General features: G+C 28.8%; 6 protein-coding genes across 7 annotated transcripts; 3 read left to right on the forward strand and 3 right to left on the reverse strand.

Moving 5' to 3' along the window:
• Positions 1-26: 26 nt before the first annotated feature.
• On the forward strand, positions 27-1,984 carry LOC145942052 (uncharacterized). Of its 2 annotated transcripts, XM_083048539.1 has the most exons (3): positions 27-512; positions 633-799; positions 1,024-1,980. In XM_083048539.1, the coding sequence occupies exons 2-3, from the start codon at positions 789-791 to the stop codon at positions 1,715-1,717; spliced, it is 705 nt and encodes a 234-aa protein (XP_082904665.1). In that variant the 5' UTR covers positions 27-512; positions 633-788; the 3' UTR covers positions 1,718-1,980. The 2 variants fall into 2 exon arrangements, with proteins under 2 accessions (XP_082904665.1, XP_082904664.1); XM_083048538.1 differs by lacking the exons at positions 27-512; positions 633-799 and having other exon boundaries at positions 806-1,984.
• A 29-nt stretch (positions 1,985-2,013) lies between these two features.
• LOC145942053 (stromal cell-derived factor 2) lies at positions 2,014-3,638 on the reverse strand. The gene is made up of 4 exons (XM_083048540.1): positions 3,474-3,638; positions 2,967-3,162; positions 2,640-2,864; positions 2,014-2,490 (listed from the first exon to the last, which is right to left on the reverse strand). Exons 1-4 carry the CDS (start codon positions 3,541-3,543, stop codon positions 2,322-2,324), a joined length of 660 nt encoding a protein of 219 aa, XP_082904666.1. The 5' UTR covers positions 3,544-3,638; the 3' UTR covers positions 2,014-2,321.
• A 1,064-nt stretch (positions 3,639-4,702) lies between these two features.
• Positions 4,703-5,827, reverse strand: LOC145941568 (single-pass membrane and coiled-coil domain-containing protein 4 homolog). The gene is made up of 2 exons (XM_083047714.1): positions 5,672-5,827; positions 4,703-5,281 (listed from the first exon to the last, which is right to left on the reverse strand). Exon 2 carries the CDS (start codon positions 5,269-5,271, stop codon positions 5,092-5,094), a length of 180 nt encoding a protein of 59 aa, XP_082903840.1. The 5' UTR covers positions 5,272-5,281; positions 5,672-5,827; the 3' UTR covers positions 4,703-5,091.
• Positions 5,828-5,975: 148 nt separating this feature from the next.
• Positions 5,976-10,462, forward strand: LOC145941566 (uncharacterized). The gene is made up of 4 exons (XM_083047712.1): positions 5,976-8,071; positions 8,569-8,788; positions 8,889-9,091; positions 9,345-10,462. Exons 1-4 carry the CDS (start codon positions 6,322-6,324, stop codon positions 9,749-9,751), a joined length of 2,580 nt encoding a protein of 859 aa, XP_082903838.1. The 5' UTR covers positions 5,976-6,321; the 3' UTR covers positions 9,752-10,462.
• A 460-nt stretch (positions 10,463-10,922) lies between these two features.
• LOC145941565 (uncharacterized) lies at positions 10,923-15,856 on the forward strand. Its single transcript, XM_083047711.1, has 5 exons — positions 10,923-11,438; positions 11,535-14,256; positions 14,398-14,638; positions 14,715-14,917; positions 15,093-15,856. Exons 2-5 carry the CDS (start codon positions 11,562-11,564, stop codon positions 15,470-15,472), a joined length of 3,519 nt encoding a protein of 1,172 aa, XP_082903837.1. The 5' UTR covers positions 10,923-11,438; positions 11,535-11,561; the 3' UTR covers positions 15,473-15,856.
• A 792-nt stretch (positions 15,857-16,648) lies between these two features.
• Zfrp8 (Zinc finger protein RP-8) lies at positions 16,649-18,065 on the reverse strand. The gene is made up of 4 exons (XM_083047713.1): positions 17,698-18,065; positions 17,188-17,602; positions 17,001-17,103; positions 16,649-16,835 (listed from the first exon to the last, which is right to left on the reverse strand). The coding sequence occupies exons 1-4, from the start codon at positions 18,059-18,061 to the stop codon at positions 16,650-16,652; spliced, it is 1,068 nt and encodes a 355-aa protein (XP_082903839.1). The 5' UTR covers positions 18,062-18,065; the 3' UTR covers position 16,649.
• Positions 18,066-18,265: the final 200 nt, after the last annotated feature.

Raw genomic sequence — 18,265 nt, forward strand, 5'->3', positions numbered from 1 at the left:
TATGCATTCGGAGATCATATTGTGCGAAGAGGTTTTAATTTCAGGCGTATTTACGAGCATTTTACGAGGCATAAATGTATATGTATATGTATATGTATATGTAAAATGACTGATCGCAGTCGTAATGCGAGAATTAAAAGTAGACCTACATTTTCTATTAAAAATCGCGAATGATATATGGAAATTATTTTTTATAATTAATGCGTAACAAAGCAAAATAAAAACAATATAGAAAAAAATATTAAATTATCAATAATATTAACTAATGATAAATCATCTCTAGTATCAATTGTATGCACATCACATATACATGCTATATGCTATTAGTGTATAGTGTGATACAGTGACACATATGTCAAAACATGCGTTACTACTATATGAGAATATGCAGTAATAATTTAAAGGAAATTGAATTATAACAATCATCTAGCTATTTCGAAGAAGCTTCGACTTATCAAGTTGAACAAAATTGGCGAAACGTGTAAAAATGATTCATTAAGGTTATGGCCAAGGTTAGTGAATATAAATCAGTTTTATAAAGTTAAAAGATAATAATACAATATTTATTGATAGTAATAATTTAATGTTGAATCGCATAATAATTTATCTATTAAAGAAACATTTTCTTTCAGCATAAAATAAATCAGAATAAGAATAGTGCTCATACACATCAAGAGAGATATCTGTCTGATAAATTATCTTTACAAAAATATAATACATATAATATTTCAAGAGAAGTTTTTTTATAAAATGGATAAACTTATACATTATATCTAAAAATTGGATTTATGTATCACGTGTACGTATAAAGTTAGATATTAATATATATATTCATTGTGAGACAATGTCTCAGGCTCAGTATATAAAAATTTGTATAAAGATTGTTAAAAAATTATGTCCATTAGTGACGTTAATATGCACTATATTTGTCATTGTGATTACGATTTACATCAATCAAAAGATCTCTCCGATCTTTGTCTTTCTTTGTATACAAGTATACTTGAATTGGTACTCTATATATAGCATCAGTTACAAATCAAATCCAATGAAAGTTAAAGAGGTACAAGATAACTTGTACAGTGTGATCACCCAACAGCGCAAATTTGAACAACCACTGCCTAATGTGCAGCAGCCACCGGCTCACAACACGGCCTACAGATTCTGGCATTGCGAGAGATGTCAGAGTTACATGTGTAAGCCGACGCAGCATTGCACCTTCTGCCGAAAATGTTTTCACTTCAAGGATCATCACTGCTTCTTCTTAGGTGCTTGTGTACTGCGCCAGAATATGGGCAACTTTATATTGTTTTGCTTTTACACTTCTTTGACGTGTTTATATTCTCTATGCGTACTGGGACCATACATGTACGAAAACATTAATCACATAGTGAAAAGCGACGCGGATTACTTTAACATATTCCTGAACTTTTGCTTCCCTATCGCCCTGGCAAGACTGCTGCACTCCAAAGACAGTTCGAGTATACTTCTAGTCACGATATTCGACATGCTGATGTCGATTTTATGTATTTGTTTAGTACTTGGTATTTGGAAATTGCACAGTTGTTTAACCGGCAAACAATGTTATGTGAACGTAACGGGAAAGCAGAATCTGAAGGAAATCTTTGGAAACTATGGTCTATCAAATATTATCTTTCCATATAATGGTCTCATAGGCACAAGAGATATCAATGGCAAATATGAATTAAAGGAAGTATGAAACTAGTCAGACAATGGATCGAAATTAAGTCTAAGACGTATTTTTTTTATTATGTACTTGTATTGTAATAAATATAATAATAATAATATATACAACGCATTCTTACATACAATAGAACACAAATAGCGCTCTTTAACGCGATCAACGGAAGATTTAAGAAAAGAGGGAATTGTTTGTACTAAATCGTAGCATGAATTAAATACATATAATCTATAATCCTTATTAAGAAATAAGTGACACTTTCTCGAAATGACAAAATTGATACAATTGCTCTGATAATAAAAATATGGTAGCAAAAGCTGGGAACATTTGTTTAACTTTAACTTTAAACTTTCCAATATAATTATTATATTACTTCGTGAATTTAAATAATTATGTATAAATTCTGTTTCTTTTTTAAATAAACTATAATATTATAATTTTATGAAATTCTTGAAAGTGTAATTTTATGAAGAATTAAACTAGTCTCATAAGAAAATATCAATATAAAAATGACATAATTGAATAATGATTTTATCAATAGGATAATATAATGCATTTTCCCAATTTATTTACGCATTTTCGTATAGATAATGCTAAAAAAGTTGCTATAGAAAAATTGCCTTTATAATTCTGTGTGTCGATGATGCTGTGCCTTGAAGTCATTGGGATGAATAAATAATCCTTCCATTGTCGTCCATTGCGTGTGAGCACTATTTGGAGAATATTCGCTCATTACTTCGAGTTGTCCATTTATTGGAGCACTATAAGCTCTGCCACTGACAGCTAAATATCTAAATATATAACATTTAAAAAATTAAAGCTATGTGCTATTTATTCTCACTATAAAAAATACAAATATATATGTAATGTACATAATTACTTTGCAGATTTGGTATTTTTTTTTATTTACATTTAAATTCATGGAGGGGTGTATACTTACGTATCAGTATCAATATGCTTCAATTTAATTGTATCATCTCTCTCCCAGAAATCATTATTGCATAATAACATCCAGTTGTCACCAGTATCACCCTCTGCTTTGTGATCTCCGTATGCCGACACTTCTTGCTTTCCACTCAAGGGTGAACTAACGAGATGTGAATGAAGATTTTTCTTTGTTGTAGTGTGTTCCAATCTGATAATTTCTCCACATCTGATTGGCTTTCTATAAAAAAATTTCCACAAATTTATTCATATACAGTGCATATATATATATATGTATATAAATTGGCAAAAAATTGTATAATAACCATAAATTATATCTTACCCTCGCAAGCATTGTTTTCCTGATTCTGCTTTAACAAGCCAATAAGAATTACCATCTTCTTTGACATTTGTACCTGTTACTGATTGCTGTCCACTACCGCTTCCATATTTGATTTCGTGGGAATGTAGCCTCACATTATAGTCTACATTCACTAGTTTCACTACAGACCCACAAGTTACATGTTGTGTTCCTCTACCTGCAAAAGATTTTAATAAAATTAGTATATTTAAATAAAAATTACATACATAAATTAACATTTCACATTATGTCAAATATTAACCTATTCAATTATACATATTAAAGATATTTATATATGCAATTGAATATATTTTTAATTATAACATAAATATACGATCAATTGTATCATAAGTATAAAAATACATCACAAAACAAATCGGTGATAAAAAACTAAAATATAATATAGATGACACGATGATAGTAATAACATAACCCATAAGTATATTTATTGATAATTGTATTCTTATGAAATAAAAATATGAAGAGTACCTTGGATGCAACTTATATAAAATGAAAGTATTGCGAAACTTGAAAGGAGCAGACGCATTGAATAATCCATCGCGATCGCGTATCTTGATAATAATTGAACAAAGAAAATTTGAGCGAAAAAGCGATACCGGCACGATGACAGCCTCCAATTGCCTCCAATCAGCCCCAATAGGGGCGTAAAGACGTGTTAACTTTCCATTGGTCACATTTCACGTTCCACGTGCCTAAGTTGACACAAACACTTGACGATGTTTTTTTTTTTTCTTCTGTCCTTTTTTATATATATTATATATTATGTTGGAAAAATATTTAGAATATATTCTTCCACCATGTTATATATATTTGAAAAAGATAAAAAGAAAACCTAAAGCTTTTTTTTTTAATTATTTGTGTTTTTTTTTTTATTAATAATATATATATATTTATGAAAATATAATTTAAAGCAGTGTAAAATTATTTATACATTATTATTATAATGAAAGAAGAAGCAGAGTAATTAAATTGAAAAAAATATTGGATTTTTCTCTTATTTTTTTCAAATATAAATTTTTGTTGCAAATATTAATAATTATATTATATATTTTTTTTTAATTGGCCTTTAATCATCTCTTAATTCAATCAATATTTGTATTAGAGATTGATAAGTTTTTTTTATAAATTCTTCGAAATTATAATATAAAAATAATCTTTACTTTTTCCTGTTTCTCTCTCACTATTTAAATTGTGTAATAAAATTAATAAAAAATAAAATATGAAATTTGTATTCTTTTTGAAGCATCAATATTAAAAATTATATTTTTAAATTCGAAAATTTATGAAGTTTTTTTAAGTTCAATTTTACTTAATTAAAAAAGTATACACAGATAAAATTTTTGTATCAAAGTGACAGAATATATAGTGCATAATTTTTAAATTGGAAGAGAGGAGAAAATACATAAATACAACACAATTTATATATAATAAATATATTTTTATACTGCATTGAACCCATATTCATTATTTAAATGCTTTACAGACTAATGTCTTCCCCCAATTTAATGTAACATTTATTAGAATTTATATTTAATAGATATGGACTTTTCTTGGTTTTTTCTTACATATAAGAGATGAACTAATTGACAGAATTATAAAGTGAAATATATTATACTTATATATACTTTTTTATCTAACATTATATTAAAAACATGCATATGAAAGAATTAAGGAAGACATAAATAAATATAAAGAACTTATATTATTCGACGTTAATCAATTTTATTATTTATTAGAAAAATGCAATGTATAAATTAACTAATTCTTCTCATATAATGCTTTTGTAAAAAATATTGCCCCTCTTATACCTTATCCAATAATGACATCTTAATATTACGTAATATTCTTGGCTTTAAAAATCTCCTTATCAAATCAAATGATATTTGCAAAACATATCGTTTCCAATATGATTTAGGTACAAGGTATTGTAAAGAGAACAGTGGAATGTGCCTCTTTTTAGAAAAACTTTCACACATTCATAAAAATGCAATGAGAAATTATCCAAATATAGCATTGCTATATTGCATTGTTCAAATATAGCGCATATCTTGTTTCAATAAATGGATGACAAAAATGGCATGTATCGTTAGTATTCAATGAGTTTTGGACGGGTTTTAACATAAATGTATGCTGCTATTATCACAAATATTGCAGCTATAGTGGGCAATACAATTGTGAACAATCTCTGCTTATTCTCCAGAAATTCCTTTTTCCGTTCTTTCTTCTGTTTGTTTGTCTCTTTCGTCTTTCCCTTTAGCTGCCGCATGTTTTTCCCACTGTAAATCACAATGAAAAATTGTATTAAAATACAAATTTATTTGTGCGTATATATTTATCTCCTATTTTATTAATATATATTAATAAATCAAAGAAAAAATTAATATTAATCTTAATCAAAATTAATATATATTAATAAATGGAAAGAATGTATGTAAATATCGAAATTGTTTTTTAATCTTTCAACTAGTGTCTAATTACTGAAAGAAATAAATAAAAGAATAAAATTTTATAAAATATCAGAGCGATGACGATTGAAACTTGAAACTTGTCACATATGTTTTATATAACATTTGCTTTGACTTTATGAAATAAATAATTGAAAATTGCGCGATACGCGCGATTCTCCATCTCGCCGAATGGATCGAGAAGCATCGAGATGCCGGTACCTTGAACTTTACTCGCAGCGAACAGATACGAGAAACAAGTCCGGAAAGACAAGGCCGCGCCGAACGTCAGTCGCTCGTACAAACAAGATTTGCCTACATGACACGTAGCAAAACGGTTAATGCACCACCAGCTGGGCTGTCACTTTCGTCCGCGCACAGGTGATCGCGTCAAGTGCGTTCGAAAAACGCGATATGTGTGAACGTGCCTTTCCTTGCCCCTCATTCGCAATTTCTAATTAGTTGCAATACGATCACATTCGTACGACAAAATGTTTTATGATTGGTTATCGGCTAGAGAATTTTTCGTGACTCTAGACGCCAGCCAATCGTCAATCGACAAACATTTTACCGCACAAGTGCAATTTTATGCTGCGTTTACATACTTTTCTTTCATCGATGGCGGCGAGGATATATCCGATCCACGTTGGGGAGTCTCTTTTTTTTATTTTTTATCAAATGTGTAGGATAAGAATTAAAGTTGATATACATATACATGATAAAATAGTTAAAAATGCAAAAAAAGAAGATTAAGAAGAGCGCGTAATTTCGGAGATTACGAAAAAAAAAGAGGTAGGAAGAAATATTTAGGAAAAATATTTATGTTTACTTAACATAAGGGTTATGTGCTTCCGAAAACGTGATCGAACGTTATGGAGAAGACGCGGGAATATAGTAAACTTTCATCAAATATATTCAGAGAACAAAATTTGACAGCATTAAATCTGCGCAATAATGAAAACGGCGTAATAAATAATGAAACGGAACGAAGAACTCGGGGACTTTTTTTCGAGAGAAAGAAGAAGAGAAGGCAAAAGAAAAAAGTGGCATCTATTCCTTTTCAAGAGAATAACACGCAAATCCATATAGAAACGAATGATTCAAATAAATCTCGCAGTTTACATCTCGTTAATAATAATTCCATTTTGCCAGAAACAACAGATTTATCGAGTACTAGCACTGAGGAGGATAAGGTAATTCAAGCAGCAGATAATTCAATCGATTTAAATACACGTACCTTGAAACATTTGTTAAAAGAAAATACTGGAGAAGCTTCTGGTACGAAGAAGGAAGATAGAGAGACATTCAATTTTTTGCAACAGGACGAAGTAGGAAATAAACAAATCGACATAGATAATTTGATTGCTGGAGTTAACACTTTACAGCTTATTAGGAATAAAGACAATGACAATGCTTCTGTTTCACCAGAAACAGCTGATTTACCAAGTACTGCAAAACACGATTTAAATAAAAATATCTCTACTCTGCAAAGCTCATCGACAGAAGATATTCCAGAAAATGTTCCTTGCACAAGGAAGAAGAAGAGAGCATTTAATTTTCTGCAAAAGAATGGCAAGCAAACTGATGCTAATTTACCGAATACTAATGCTGTCAAACATGAGAGCATAGAAGACACGAATGACAAAGGTAGCTCTACTTTACAAAGTCCAAAACTTATTTCTTCTAATATTGATTATGAGTTTCATGAAGCAAATCATGCCATAATCGAGACGTTTGCTCTCAATATATATTTTTCTCTGTGTGCCGATGACAGGAAAACTTATTGCTTAGTGTGTGATAAAACCTTACGAATTCAAAACAATTTCCAGGAACATCTTTGTAAACATATTCGATCAAATAAGCATATTACCCTATTGTCCCAGATGATAGAGGATGATAAGAAATGTTTGAAGGCTGGAAAACAATTTAGTAAGCTAGGATTGGCACGAGAATACATGAGAAACAAAAATGGTATTGTTGAATGCTTGTTATGCGATAGTAAGAATTTCTCTAGCGAGGTGCAGAATGACGATGTATTGTTACACGAACACATATTAAGTAGCGAGCATGAGAATTTTAAATTGTCCTGGACATCGTCGGTAAAGGATATACTGCGAGACATTCATAATAAATTCCGAAGCGTGTACAACGTCAAGAATTATTGCTGCGAATTTTGCAATTACGAAAGCACGTCGGAGATCTATTTCGCGAAACATCTGCGTGTACCTCATCACACGACACGATTAGTTGCAATTCCCGATCATACAGAGAAATTTAAGTTTTATCACTGCGCTGCATGTCTGCGCTTGTGGTTCGGAAATTCCGATATGTTCGAGCAACATTGTGAGAAGACAGAACACATACGCAGCGTAACATACGGTTCTGATTTCAATCATTTGCCAGAACAAATAATACAACTCTTAATTATGGCCAACCAGAATGCTGAAGCATTGCTTATACAGTCCAATAGCATATGTTATGATAAAACGATTAATTATATTTTGCGCGACTTGATAATTGAGCTACAAAAATTTATCCCAAATATAAAGGCTTATCCTTTTGGATCCAGGATTTCAGACTTAGGTTTCCGTGACAGCGACATTGACATCTTCCTGGATTGTGGTAAATTCAATTTTAATCTATAATGTAATTTACATATTTTTGTCTACATATCACATCAATTGTCTATATATCTTTGTCTACATAAGTGTATAATTTGCATCAAAATGTTTATTTGAATATTAAAATTTAAAACAGACTATATAAGCACTATTGCATTTGCTATAAATTAGGAATATTAACATTTTAGTATAATTCTATTATATTACTTTCTATTTACATAAATATATATATTTTTATAAATTATTTATTATGCAAAGATAATCATTTTAATACCAGTTAATATGTATAGATTATATTATATATCCACACAATTTTGAAATATTACAACATTAAGAAAAAACTTACAAAGAAAACTGTTTGTTTCAAATGTGTAATAACATGTAGCATATATAACAATTTGAAAATTATTTTTTCTAACTTTTATTTAGTCTTTTCTTTCTTTGTTGTGAATTATACTTATTCATTAATATTAACTTTTGTTTTAACATTTTATACAGGTAATATGTATGAAGGAAGAAATTCATCATATCAGCGTTGTCAGAACCTTATTACACACATTGTACATTATCTATCCCTCAATAAAACAATTTGGAAAGTGCAGGAAATGATATTACATAGTAGAACGCCAATTATGAAAGTACAGCATAATCCCTCAGGATTTATATGTGACGTTTCAGTTACAAATGGGCTAGCAGTGGAAAATACAAAAATAATTAAGTAAGTCTTTTACTGCCTCCTGACATTTAATTCAATAAAAATATCTTTAATATATTGTATATATTTATGTATTATATAAATTAAAAAAATGTTTTTCAAGGTGTTTTAATCATGCTTTTCCACTATGTCGAAAATTGATTTTATTTCTTAAACAATGGATGCACAGCAGTGGTTTATTAGGATCACATCTTATAACAAGCTATGCTCTCACATGGTGCGTTATTTTTTATCTGCAAACTCTATTAGTGTTTCCCAGTATCTCACAACTAATAAAATTGAGAAATAATTCGTGGCGAATCAGTGGTAAGTCATTATACATGTATACATATATATACATATAAATGTTAATATATATATATGTATATGTGTATTAGGTATATAGAATGCAATAAATTTTTTTCAAAATTTAATTTGATTTTATTAAATAAAAATTAAAATATTATTAAATGTGTATTTATTATACATTATTTTTCTAATTAATATGTTTGATTTATGTTATATACTCTTATTATGTATGAATTTCTTTATATATATTTTTTTTATTTTTTTTATTTAGGTTGGGAAGTTGGTGTAAGCTACAATTTTCCAGTTAGGAAAATAAATCACACTTTTGAGGACCTTTTATTAGGATTTTTTATGTTTTATGCGGATTTTAAATACAAAAGTCTTGTGATTTGTCCATTGTTGGGTCAGCCAATAGAGAAAAATGCATTTGCCAATACATCAAGTTTACCGCAAGATATGGCACCATATATTGCTTATATGCGTGATGTTCGTACAAAAGAGAAACCTCAAGCTTTTTTCTTATCACCATTATGTGTACAAGATCCATTCGATTTATCACATAATCTCACAAAGGCAATGCATAATCGTAAGTTGAACAAGTTTCAGAGCAATTGCAATTATAGTGCAAATGTACTGAAGAAGACTTTTCCGTACCTGAAGCCACCATTGTTATCTTAATTTAATCAATATCTGTATAGAAAATGTCTGTATTTTTCTTGATATGACTTGATAATTTTACAATTTTTGTTATGTCTTCATCTATAATAACTATTAATAATTGACAATTTACAGTAAAATCATTGAATTAATTTTTTAAAAACTGATATATGGCAGTTACTTATGTTTAGATATATTATATTCATGAATTGATATAATAGTGATATATCTTGATTTAGAGATTGAATACCGAAATAATTTCGTTAGCGATTATATACCATATCGTTTAAACCTCTATTAAAAAATATTTATCAAGATCCTAAACTATATGATAATATCCTAAACGATGTTATATAATATATTGAATATTAATATCTATTGGGATATAAAGTATAATCATTAATCTGACTGACTTAATATATTATTTAATAAAATATTTAATGAAATAATATTGTAATATCAATATAATACCGATATTATAGCGGTATTGATATCGGTATTATGTATATACCGATATTATATGAAAATTTCGGTTATTATACTGGTATTAAATGTTCAAATATCGATATAAATTAAAGATTTTTAGAATTACGATTTTTTAACAATAGAGGTATATACACAATACCGATATATAATTACTGGCGAAATTATTTCAATATTCTCAATCAAAAAATACTAGTACATAAGCGGTATTTTTCGTCCCTATTAGATATATCAGTAGCTCAATAAATATATATATATATATATATATATTTTTTAACGAGATACTTTTTATATATTAATTGATTAAAAGTATCAATTTTTTAGTTTGATTAGTAATTAGTTTTATTGCTAATTATATATATATATAATTTTTAAATATAATACTTGTGCTGTGATGTTATTACATCTATATTGTTTTGTAAAAAGAGATGACTGTAAAGGCAATAAAAAAATCGAAAAAAGTTATGAAATGTATATATGTATATATTGATTTCGATTATTATAGCCTGAATTTTTTAATAAATTCATTATAATGAAAGTTACTACTAAATTTTATTATTGTTTTTCAATTTAAAAGATTAATATTCTTATTTGTCAAAGAAAAATTGTATTATGTATGTGTGATTTTATTTGTATATTTTTTCAATCCTTATTTAGCTTTATAACTTTATATATTTTTTGCATTTAACATAAATGTATATATTAAGAAAAATATAATGAAAAAAATGTAAAGTTGAAAAGGCTTATTTTAAACCTTAAAGGCCGTATTACACAAAATTACGAGCTCGATTACCATTAACGCGAATTCACCAATCAGAGCAAAGCAGATGCCAACTGATTGGTCAATCCAAGTAGTAATCCTAACCGATAGTAAATGCGTTTCCGAATGGTATGATTCATTAATGAGGAATGTGTGTAGGTGTAGTGTGTGTAGGGAATCCCAGAACTTTCAAAACTGTTTTAATTATAACAAAGACTTTTGTGTGCGTGCGTGTATCTGTTACCTCAAGTTACCTGAGCCAATCTCATTGAGCCGTTACAAGATTGGAAAATAAAGAAATTCTTTGTGTGATGGAAATCCGTTATATACGCACTGTGTTCTGTGTTTTTTGTCTCTTCATTCACGTGTGTGCTGCGTACGTATAATTGTCTCATTATCTGTGATTAATGCGAATTAAAAGCTGCGAATGAATGATACAACGATAATACGCCAAGTAATAAACAGGTAATTAACCTAGCCTAGCCAGTCTAGTTTAAAAGCAATCATAGTTAATTATGTACTTTATAATAATATATACTGTATTATATTATTTAATTACAGATTATTTGTACATATACATAAAAGAACATGGAAAAGAACATGAAACTTGTTGAACTGTACAAATATGTTCGAGCACGATATATAACATACTGCAATGGACAATGGGATTGTTACTTATGCAAGTTGAAAAATTTAACAGATATATATAGTCATTTGCAAGAAGTTCATCCAGATATTACAAGTTCATCCAGATATATTCCGATCTCAGATCTTTCGAATAAATCTATCGAATTGTCAGATACAAAATGTAGAGAATTATTGAATCGCGGAATAGTAATGAATGTATCACATAAGTACAATATAATGTTTTTTTGTGTACCATGCAAATGTTCGATACATGCTTATACTTTATATCATGTTTATGAACATTTGAAAGGGAGAAGACACCGAACACGTACAAATAATATAACTATACCAGATGTTACAAATGAGCAACAAAACTCAAGTGAAAATATAAATGGCAAGCAAAGCATTGTTTCTATTAATGTAAAAACTCAAACGGAAGTTGCAAGTAAATCAAAAATACAGCCAATTTGTAAAAATAAATTGGCAAAAGATCACTCGACAAAAGAAGCTATACTTTCTTCTTCCTCTTCTGACTCTGAGGCAAAAGAAGAAGAGAAAAGTATAGTTTATGAGAAAGATAGGAATAGTAATGTTTTGCAAATTGAAAGAAGTGTGAAGAATATGTGTTTCTGTAGTTTGTGTGATAAATTTATGCATAAATATTTTGTAGAGGAACATGTACATAATAAAAAACATGTTTCTGCTATATCTGCATTAAAAATTTCCAATCAACAAGCGACATATATCATAAAATTGGAAAAAGATAGAAAGATTGTTAAGCCATTGCAATTAAACAGTAGAAAATTAGATGGAACAATGTGGCCAGAATACATGACTACATCAAGATATACTTGTGATCAATGCAATGAAATAATAGAAAAAAATGATATAATAAATCATGAAGCAACAGTACATAGAAGCAACATGATTTTTTCTATAAATTACAGCCCTAATTTGAATGATATTCCTAAATATTATCCAATGTTTAAATGTTCATTCTGCAATGAAATAATACATAACATATCACTGTTACAAGTTCACTTTTCTAAATGTCAACATAAAGAAAATATTAAATTGTTAATTGAGACTAAAAGACAAGAATATAATAGCTCTAAAAACATAGAAAGCTTTTTTGAACTTCTCGAATTTTTAAATCTAATGTCTTTTGAGAATAATGGCAACACTGTTCAAATCATGGACCAACCTGTAATTTATATTAAAAATCATCACAAATCTTTCTGTGATTTGAATAAAAATAATTTTACTTACATTTGCATTGCCTGCAAATGTAAATTTTATGCAATTGAAGATGTAATTGGTCATTTATGTAAAAAGAAACATTTAGAACACTTTCAAAATATTTTGCTCACATATAATCACATACAAACCATAAATGCAAGAATAGAACTTGATATAAGTAAAACACAAGCAATGGAATCTCCAATTTCTACCAAGGATATATTAATTGATACATTGGAAAAATGTAGTATTAATGAAACACCAATAGTACAGCATATTGATGATAATAGCGACTTAGCTAAAACAAATACTGATAATAAAACTGATACATTATCTCAAAGTGGAGAAAGTAATTCTGGCTTATTCATGTCTCCTGATATATTTGCAGAAATTAATAACTTAATTACAAATCAATTTATTGCAAAACCAGTAGAAAGAAATTGGTATAAGTTACAAATAGAGCAAAAAAAGAGTAATGCCTTGTATCATTATAATAAAATGTATTATAAAAGATTTCTAGATTTTGAGAAAATCATGTTTACTTGCAATAAGAAGAAGCTGAATGAGATTAAATTAAGTTTACGATTGTATGCTTTTAAAGGCACAAATATGCATTGCCTTGCATGTAATGTTACACATTCGTACAATATACATATATTGTATGGACATATTCGTTGTGAACAACATATTATGCAACTTACACAGCTGTATAAAAGCGGCAAAGAGCAGAGGCTAAAATTACTACAAGAATTAATTGAGATAGAGTCTACAAACTTGAAATGTTATGCTTGCAATAAAAATGAAAAGTTGATACATGATAAATCTAAGAATAAATCTAAGAATAAATCTAAGATCGAGGAACATATGCATTATTCTGTACACAAGAAGAATCGTAAAGAAGTACTTGAAAAAACTATGTATTTATTACAAGAATTCAATAATTTATGGTATAACATCCGATACTTTGCTTGCGTCGAGTGTATGGCAAGATTCCAAATAAAGATAGAATTTATGGAACATCTTGACAAAAGACATAATGAACTTCTAAGTACACAGGATAATTCAAAATTTGATTTCTGCTTAACATGTACCACTTTGTGGTATAATAAGGGGAATTCAGTTTATGAACAACACTGTCGAAAGCAGACGCATCAGTATTTAGCAAAAAGTAATGACTTTGCAGTTATGTCGCTACCACAATCTCTGCAAGAATTACTGAAAGATGTTAATGGAACTGTCGTTAATCTGTTTAAACTATCGAACGATACATTAAAGGATTCAAGAACAATTCAACTCGTGGATGCTTTAAAGCAAACTTTCGAAGCTCAACAGTTTCACGTAGAAGTGTATATGTTTGGTTCGAGAGTTACTGGTTTAGCGTTGCCAAACAGCGATATCGACATATATCTTGATTTCGGTAAATATATATTTGCTCTATATAATTTATTTTACACACACACACACACATATACACAAAACATAAGTCATAAAACTTTATAAGAAATATTAATGATATAAAAGAAAAAAGAGAAATTATAAAAAGAATTTTCTGTTTTAGATAAAATTGAGTGTACTTCAGTGAACTATATTAATACATATTGTGACAAGGCATTAAAACTTCAGATGAGGAGTAAACAAATTCAAAAGTATTTATGTACTGATGGTGAGAATTGGGAAATAGAATTAATTTTGAACAAATGCAGGACACCCGTAATAAAAGTAAAGCACAAATTAACAGGAATACAATGTGATATCTCGTATACAAATGGCCTTTCAGTAGAAAATTCTAAACTTATCAGGTATGAGAAATGTATTTTAAAGAGTATATTTTAAGAGAATGCTTGTAAGACATATTTCATAAAATGTTACTTCTAGGTCTTTCAATACGACGTATCCGCTTTGTCGAAAATTAATATTGTTTTTGAAAAAGTGGATCTTGTTGGGTAATTTGACTGGTTCTGATGGAGTAACAAGCTATGCTCTCACTTGGCTAGTCATCTTTTATTTACAAGTTAAATATAAAATACCAAGTATTGCTACTTTGATTAAAAACCATAATCACTCGAAAATTATATGTGGTAAGTTGAATAATTTATTCAGAAATAATATATCTGTATAGCTTACATGAAATCTCTGTATGATTGAAAAAGAGAGATTATCTCGTTTGCTTTATAATAATAAATTATAATTCTACATATTCTCTTTTCAGTGTTAATAGCACATAATATAGTCTTAATACATTTTATATTTTAGGCTGGGAAACTGGAGTCGGTAATATTGTTCCTATCAATGTACCTGAATTACATACATCAATACATACATTGTTATTAGGATTTTTTGAATATTACGAACACTTTGATTACATGGATGACGTTATATGTCCGTTGTTAGGCGAGACATGCCGTAAGGAATTTTTTACAGAAAAATCATCGTCCTTACGCGATACCATGAAACGTTACATTACGCAATTGCAAACTGCAAAACCGGAATATTTTCGTATTGATTCACCTATGTGTGTGCAAGATCCGTTCGATCTTTCGCACAATTTAACAAAGGCTGTGCCAATTTTAACGCTTAAACGCTTTAAACAATATTGTAAAGAAAGTGCATCGATGTTACATCAATGTCGATAGACATGTTTGTTGGAAGAAAGATACGTAATGTTATAGAATCCATCTTTTTTAATTAATTAATATGATAGAGATCAATGTATTTTTGATTGGACTATAGGATTAATGATCTAACTAAAAATATTTCACAAGATAATTGACAATGACAATGACAACTATTTTCTAACTACATATTTCTTGTAATATCCATTCTGATGGTGATAAAGTATTATACATAATATGCATATTTTAATACAATATTATTATAATATCAATTTGCAGTTTATATCTTTAAAAGATTATAAATATTGATTCGATTTGTAAAATAACGATAACTGTAATTATTTTTTTTTATTTGATTCTCTTGTATTTAATATACATTTGAGAATTTTTATTGTTATAACAGAATGTTGCCTAAGAAAACTTTCAGTGATGTATTCAATGATATATTCATTGTCATTTTACGTTTTCAAGAAAATGTAAAGTAATTTAATATGTAATATATTATTGAAATAATATATTTTGGTAGTTTTTATTTTAGTATCCTTTTATTTTATTATGTGGTAATGATATGATCATAGTGAATTGAAGATTTTACGACAAACTTTTATCGATTTACAATATTATCATTGAAAGTAACATGGTTCTTAAAATGCATTTTGTTTTAGGAGACATTTCTCACATTAAAATATTACATATCTTTATACTGTATTTTTATAAATAAATATAAACTGTATCTTTTTTATTGTAATATTGTTCACTTTAAGATTCCTGTATCCCTACTACAGCTATATTGAATTATAACATAATAAGAAACGAAAAATCATGAGTTTTATTCTTGTGAAATACATCAAAATAAATAAATTTCTTTTTTTAATTAATCTTATGACAATCAAGATTTACAGTTATTTATTAATTCACGAATCAAGAAGAGTTTTCGGTATACTTTATTAATCCATATTATTTAACACAAATGTTTGCATTCAAAAAACTTATTTATTTCGATATATTTTGCAAAAGTAAAACTCGTATGATTTCCATATCAGCTTTATTGTCCCATTTTATAATATTACGGTTTACTTGACTAACAAAACTTGTAACAGTAGAACACAATTCGTATAACCAAAGTGTAAGATTTGTAAGTGTAATATTCAAAAAAAAATTGTTTTTAATGTATACCAAAAAAGCAAGGCGAATATATTCATGCATCTTTGTTTATTTTCGAGTCAGTTTCTTTTTGTACAATATCTTGCTTCCATATGTATTCTTTTATGTACTTACCATTAAGTGCACAAGATTGTTTGCATGTAAAAACGACTAATATTCCCCAGTCAAGACACTTGACAATATCTTTGAAGCCTAAGAAGTTTAATAGCTGCGGCATTATCTGCAAATTATTTTATATATTTTATATTTATATAATAACATATAGACAATCAATATGTACATAACATGCAAAAATTTATGCACAATTTGTCTTTCCAATCTCAATGTAAATTTTGAATCATTATTTTGCATTACAGTATGTATTATATAAGTAAACTCTACATACTTGAAATTCAAACTGTCTATTGCTATTGCATTTTGGACATTTTGGTATATCTGTTATCTGGTTTTGTTGCGATATGTATAAAACTTTTCCTCCTCTGTCATATCTATTAAATAAATACAGATTGTTATACTAGATTAGAATACAGATTGTTACTTACTTCAAATTTTTCTACAAAGAAAAGATATACCTTAAAATCTGATCTGGATAATTATCTATTCCCATACGAAACTCTGCAAATATTTCATCTTTTTCGTCACTAGCTATCTGTAATAAATCATCATTAACGTCTTCATGCTGAAGACTTCCAGCTTTATCATTTTGGATCATTGCATTATACTTTTCAATCTCCTTCTGTTCCTTTTCAAAATCGTCTTGCTCCATATTATCTTTCATAGAATTATCACTCTCTACTACAATCTCATATTCAGGAAACAAGAAATTATTGTCACTACTTGCTTCAGTGCCACATGTATGTTTATGTCCATTCTTCCAGTCATATACTTGATGCGCACGACAGCAATAATTGACAACTTTACATTTGGCACAATGACTCGGTGCTGCAATCCCACATATACAACATGTTTTTGTCCATCGTGACACGTCTGAAAACAAAGAAATACATATTATTCTACATTATTCCATGCACGTTTACAAAGTCATTAATAAAAAAAAAATAATGTGTCATATTACAATATACCAATGTCTGTTCTCCAGTCTTTCTGTTCGACAGGCGGTTCAGACGGATAAAAAGTATTGACTCTACTCAATTGCGATCGAAAAACTTTCAAGTTTCCATTCTGATTCGGTCTGCAGCAATCTACGTTCTTGCATATAAAAATATATATAGTCCTGTGAAACGCATCGTCGTTCTCCTCGTACGGTGCGTAAATCTGGCACAGAAATACGCAAACCTCGTTGCAGTACTCGCATTCTAGATCACTTTTACCGGGAATATTTTTTAGCTCGAGCCAGGCCGGCTTACCGCCCACTTTGCTAGGAAAGAATCTGCTTGTCAGTCGCCACGATTCGCATTTCTCTACGAATCCTAAATCGATTGCCATATTTAAGACAAAAGATGTCACGTGACCAAAAATAAAGATACCAATTCGTCAATTTTGGTCACGTGACGTCTTTTGACGCTAAAAATGAGCGTCGAGGGTCAGCATGAAAAGGCACCTTTAATCCCCATGTTCCGATATTACTGCCAGGGACTTGATTCTTGAATTCATTCGCAAGAGAAACGTATACGCAAATTCGGCTCTTAC

The sequence above is a fragment of the Prenolepis imparis genome, unplaced genomic scaffold, assembly GCF_030444845.1.
Source record: "Prenolepis imparis isolate NDT839.2.m4 unplaced genomic scaffold, iyPreImpa1.0 SCAF_10, whole genome shotgun sequence".
NCBI lineage: Eukaryota > Metazoa > Arthropoda > Insecta > Hymenoptera > Formicidae > Prenolepis > Prenolepis imparis.

Coding starts and splice junctions, on each gene's coding strand:
- LOC145942053 (XM_083048540.1), bottom strand. CDS start 3,543: ATGGATTATTCAATGCGTCTGCTCCTTTCAAGTTTCGCAATACTTTCA. Junction 2,865..2,966: donor GGAAAACAATGCTTGCGAGG/GTAAGATATAAT, acceptor ATTTTTTTATAG/AAAGCCAATCAGATGTGGAG. Junction 2,491..2,639: donor AAGCATATTGATACTGATAC/GTAAGTATACAC, acceptor TTATATATTTAG/ATATTTAGCTGTCAGTGGCA.
- LOC145941566 (XM_083047712.1), top strand. CDS start 6,322: ATGGAGAAGACGCGGGAATATAGTAAACTTTCATCAAATATATTCAGA. Junction 8,789..8,888: donor GAAAATACAAAAATAATTAA/GTAAGTCTTTTA, acceptor ATGTTTTTCAAG/GTGTTTTAATCATGCTTTTC. Junction 9,092..9,344: donor TAATTCGTGGCGAATCAGTG/GTAAGTCATTAT, acceptor TTTTTTATTTAG/GTTGGGAAGTTGGTGTAAGC.
- LOC145941565 (XM_083047711.1), top strand. CDS start 11,562: ATGGAAAAGAACATGAAACTTGTTGAACTGTACAAATATGTTCGAGCA. Junction 14,257..14,397: donor CGACATATATCTTGATTTCG/GTAAATATATAT, acceptor TTTCTGTTTTAG/ATAAAATTGAGTGTACTTCA. Junction 14,918..15,092: donor TCACTCGAAAATTATATGTG/GTAAGTTGAATA, acceptor TTTATATTTTAG/GCTGGGAAACTGGAGTCGGT.
- Zfrp8 (XM_083047713.1), bottom strand. CDS start 18,061: ATGGCAATCGATTTAGGATTCGTAGAGAAATGCGAATCGTGGCGACTG. Junction 17,603..17,697: donor AGACTGGAGAACAGACATTG/GTATATTGTAAT, acceptor CTTTGTTTTCAG/ACGTGTCACGATGGACAAAA. Junction 16,836..17,000: donor ATAGACAGTTTGAATTTCAA/GTATGTAGAGTT, acceptor AATAATTTGCAG/ATAATGCCGCAGCTATTAAA.
- LOC145941568 (XM_083047714.1), bottom strand. CDS start 5,271: ATGCGGCAGCTAAAGGGAAAGACGAAAGAGACAAACAAACAGAAGAAA.
- LOC145942052 (XM_083048538.1), top strand. CDS start 845: ATGTCTCAGGCTCAGTATATAAAAATTTGTATAAAGATTGTTAAAAAA.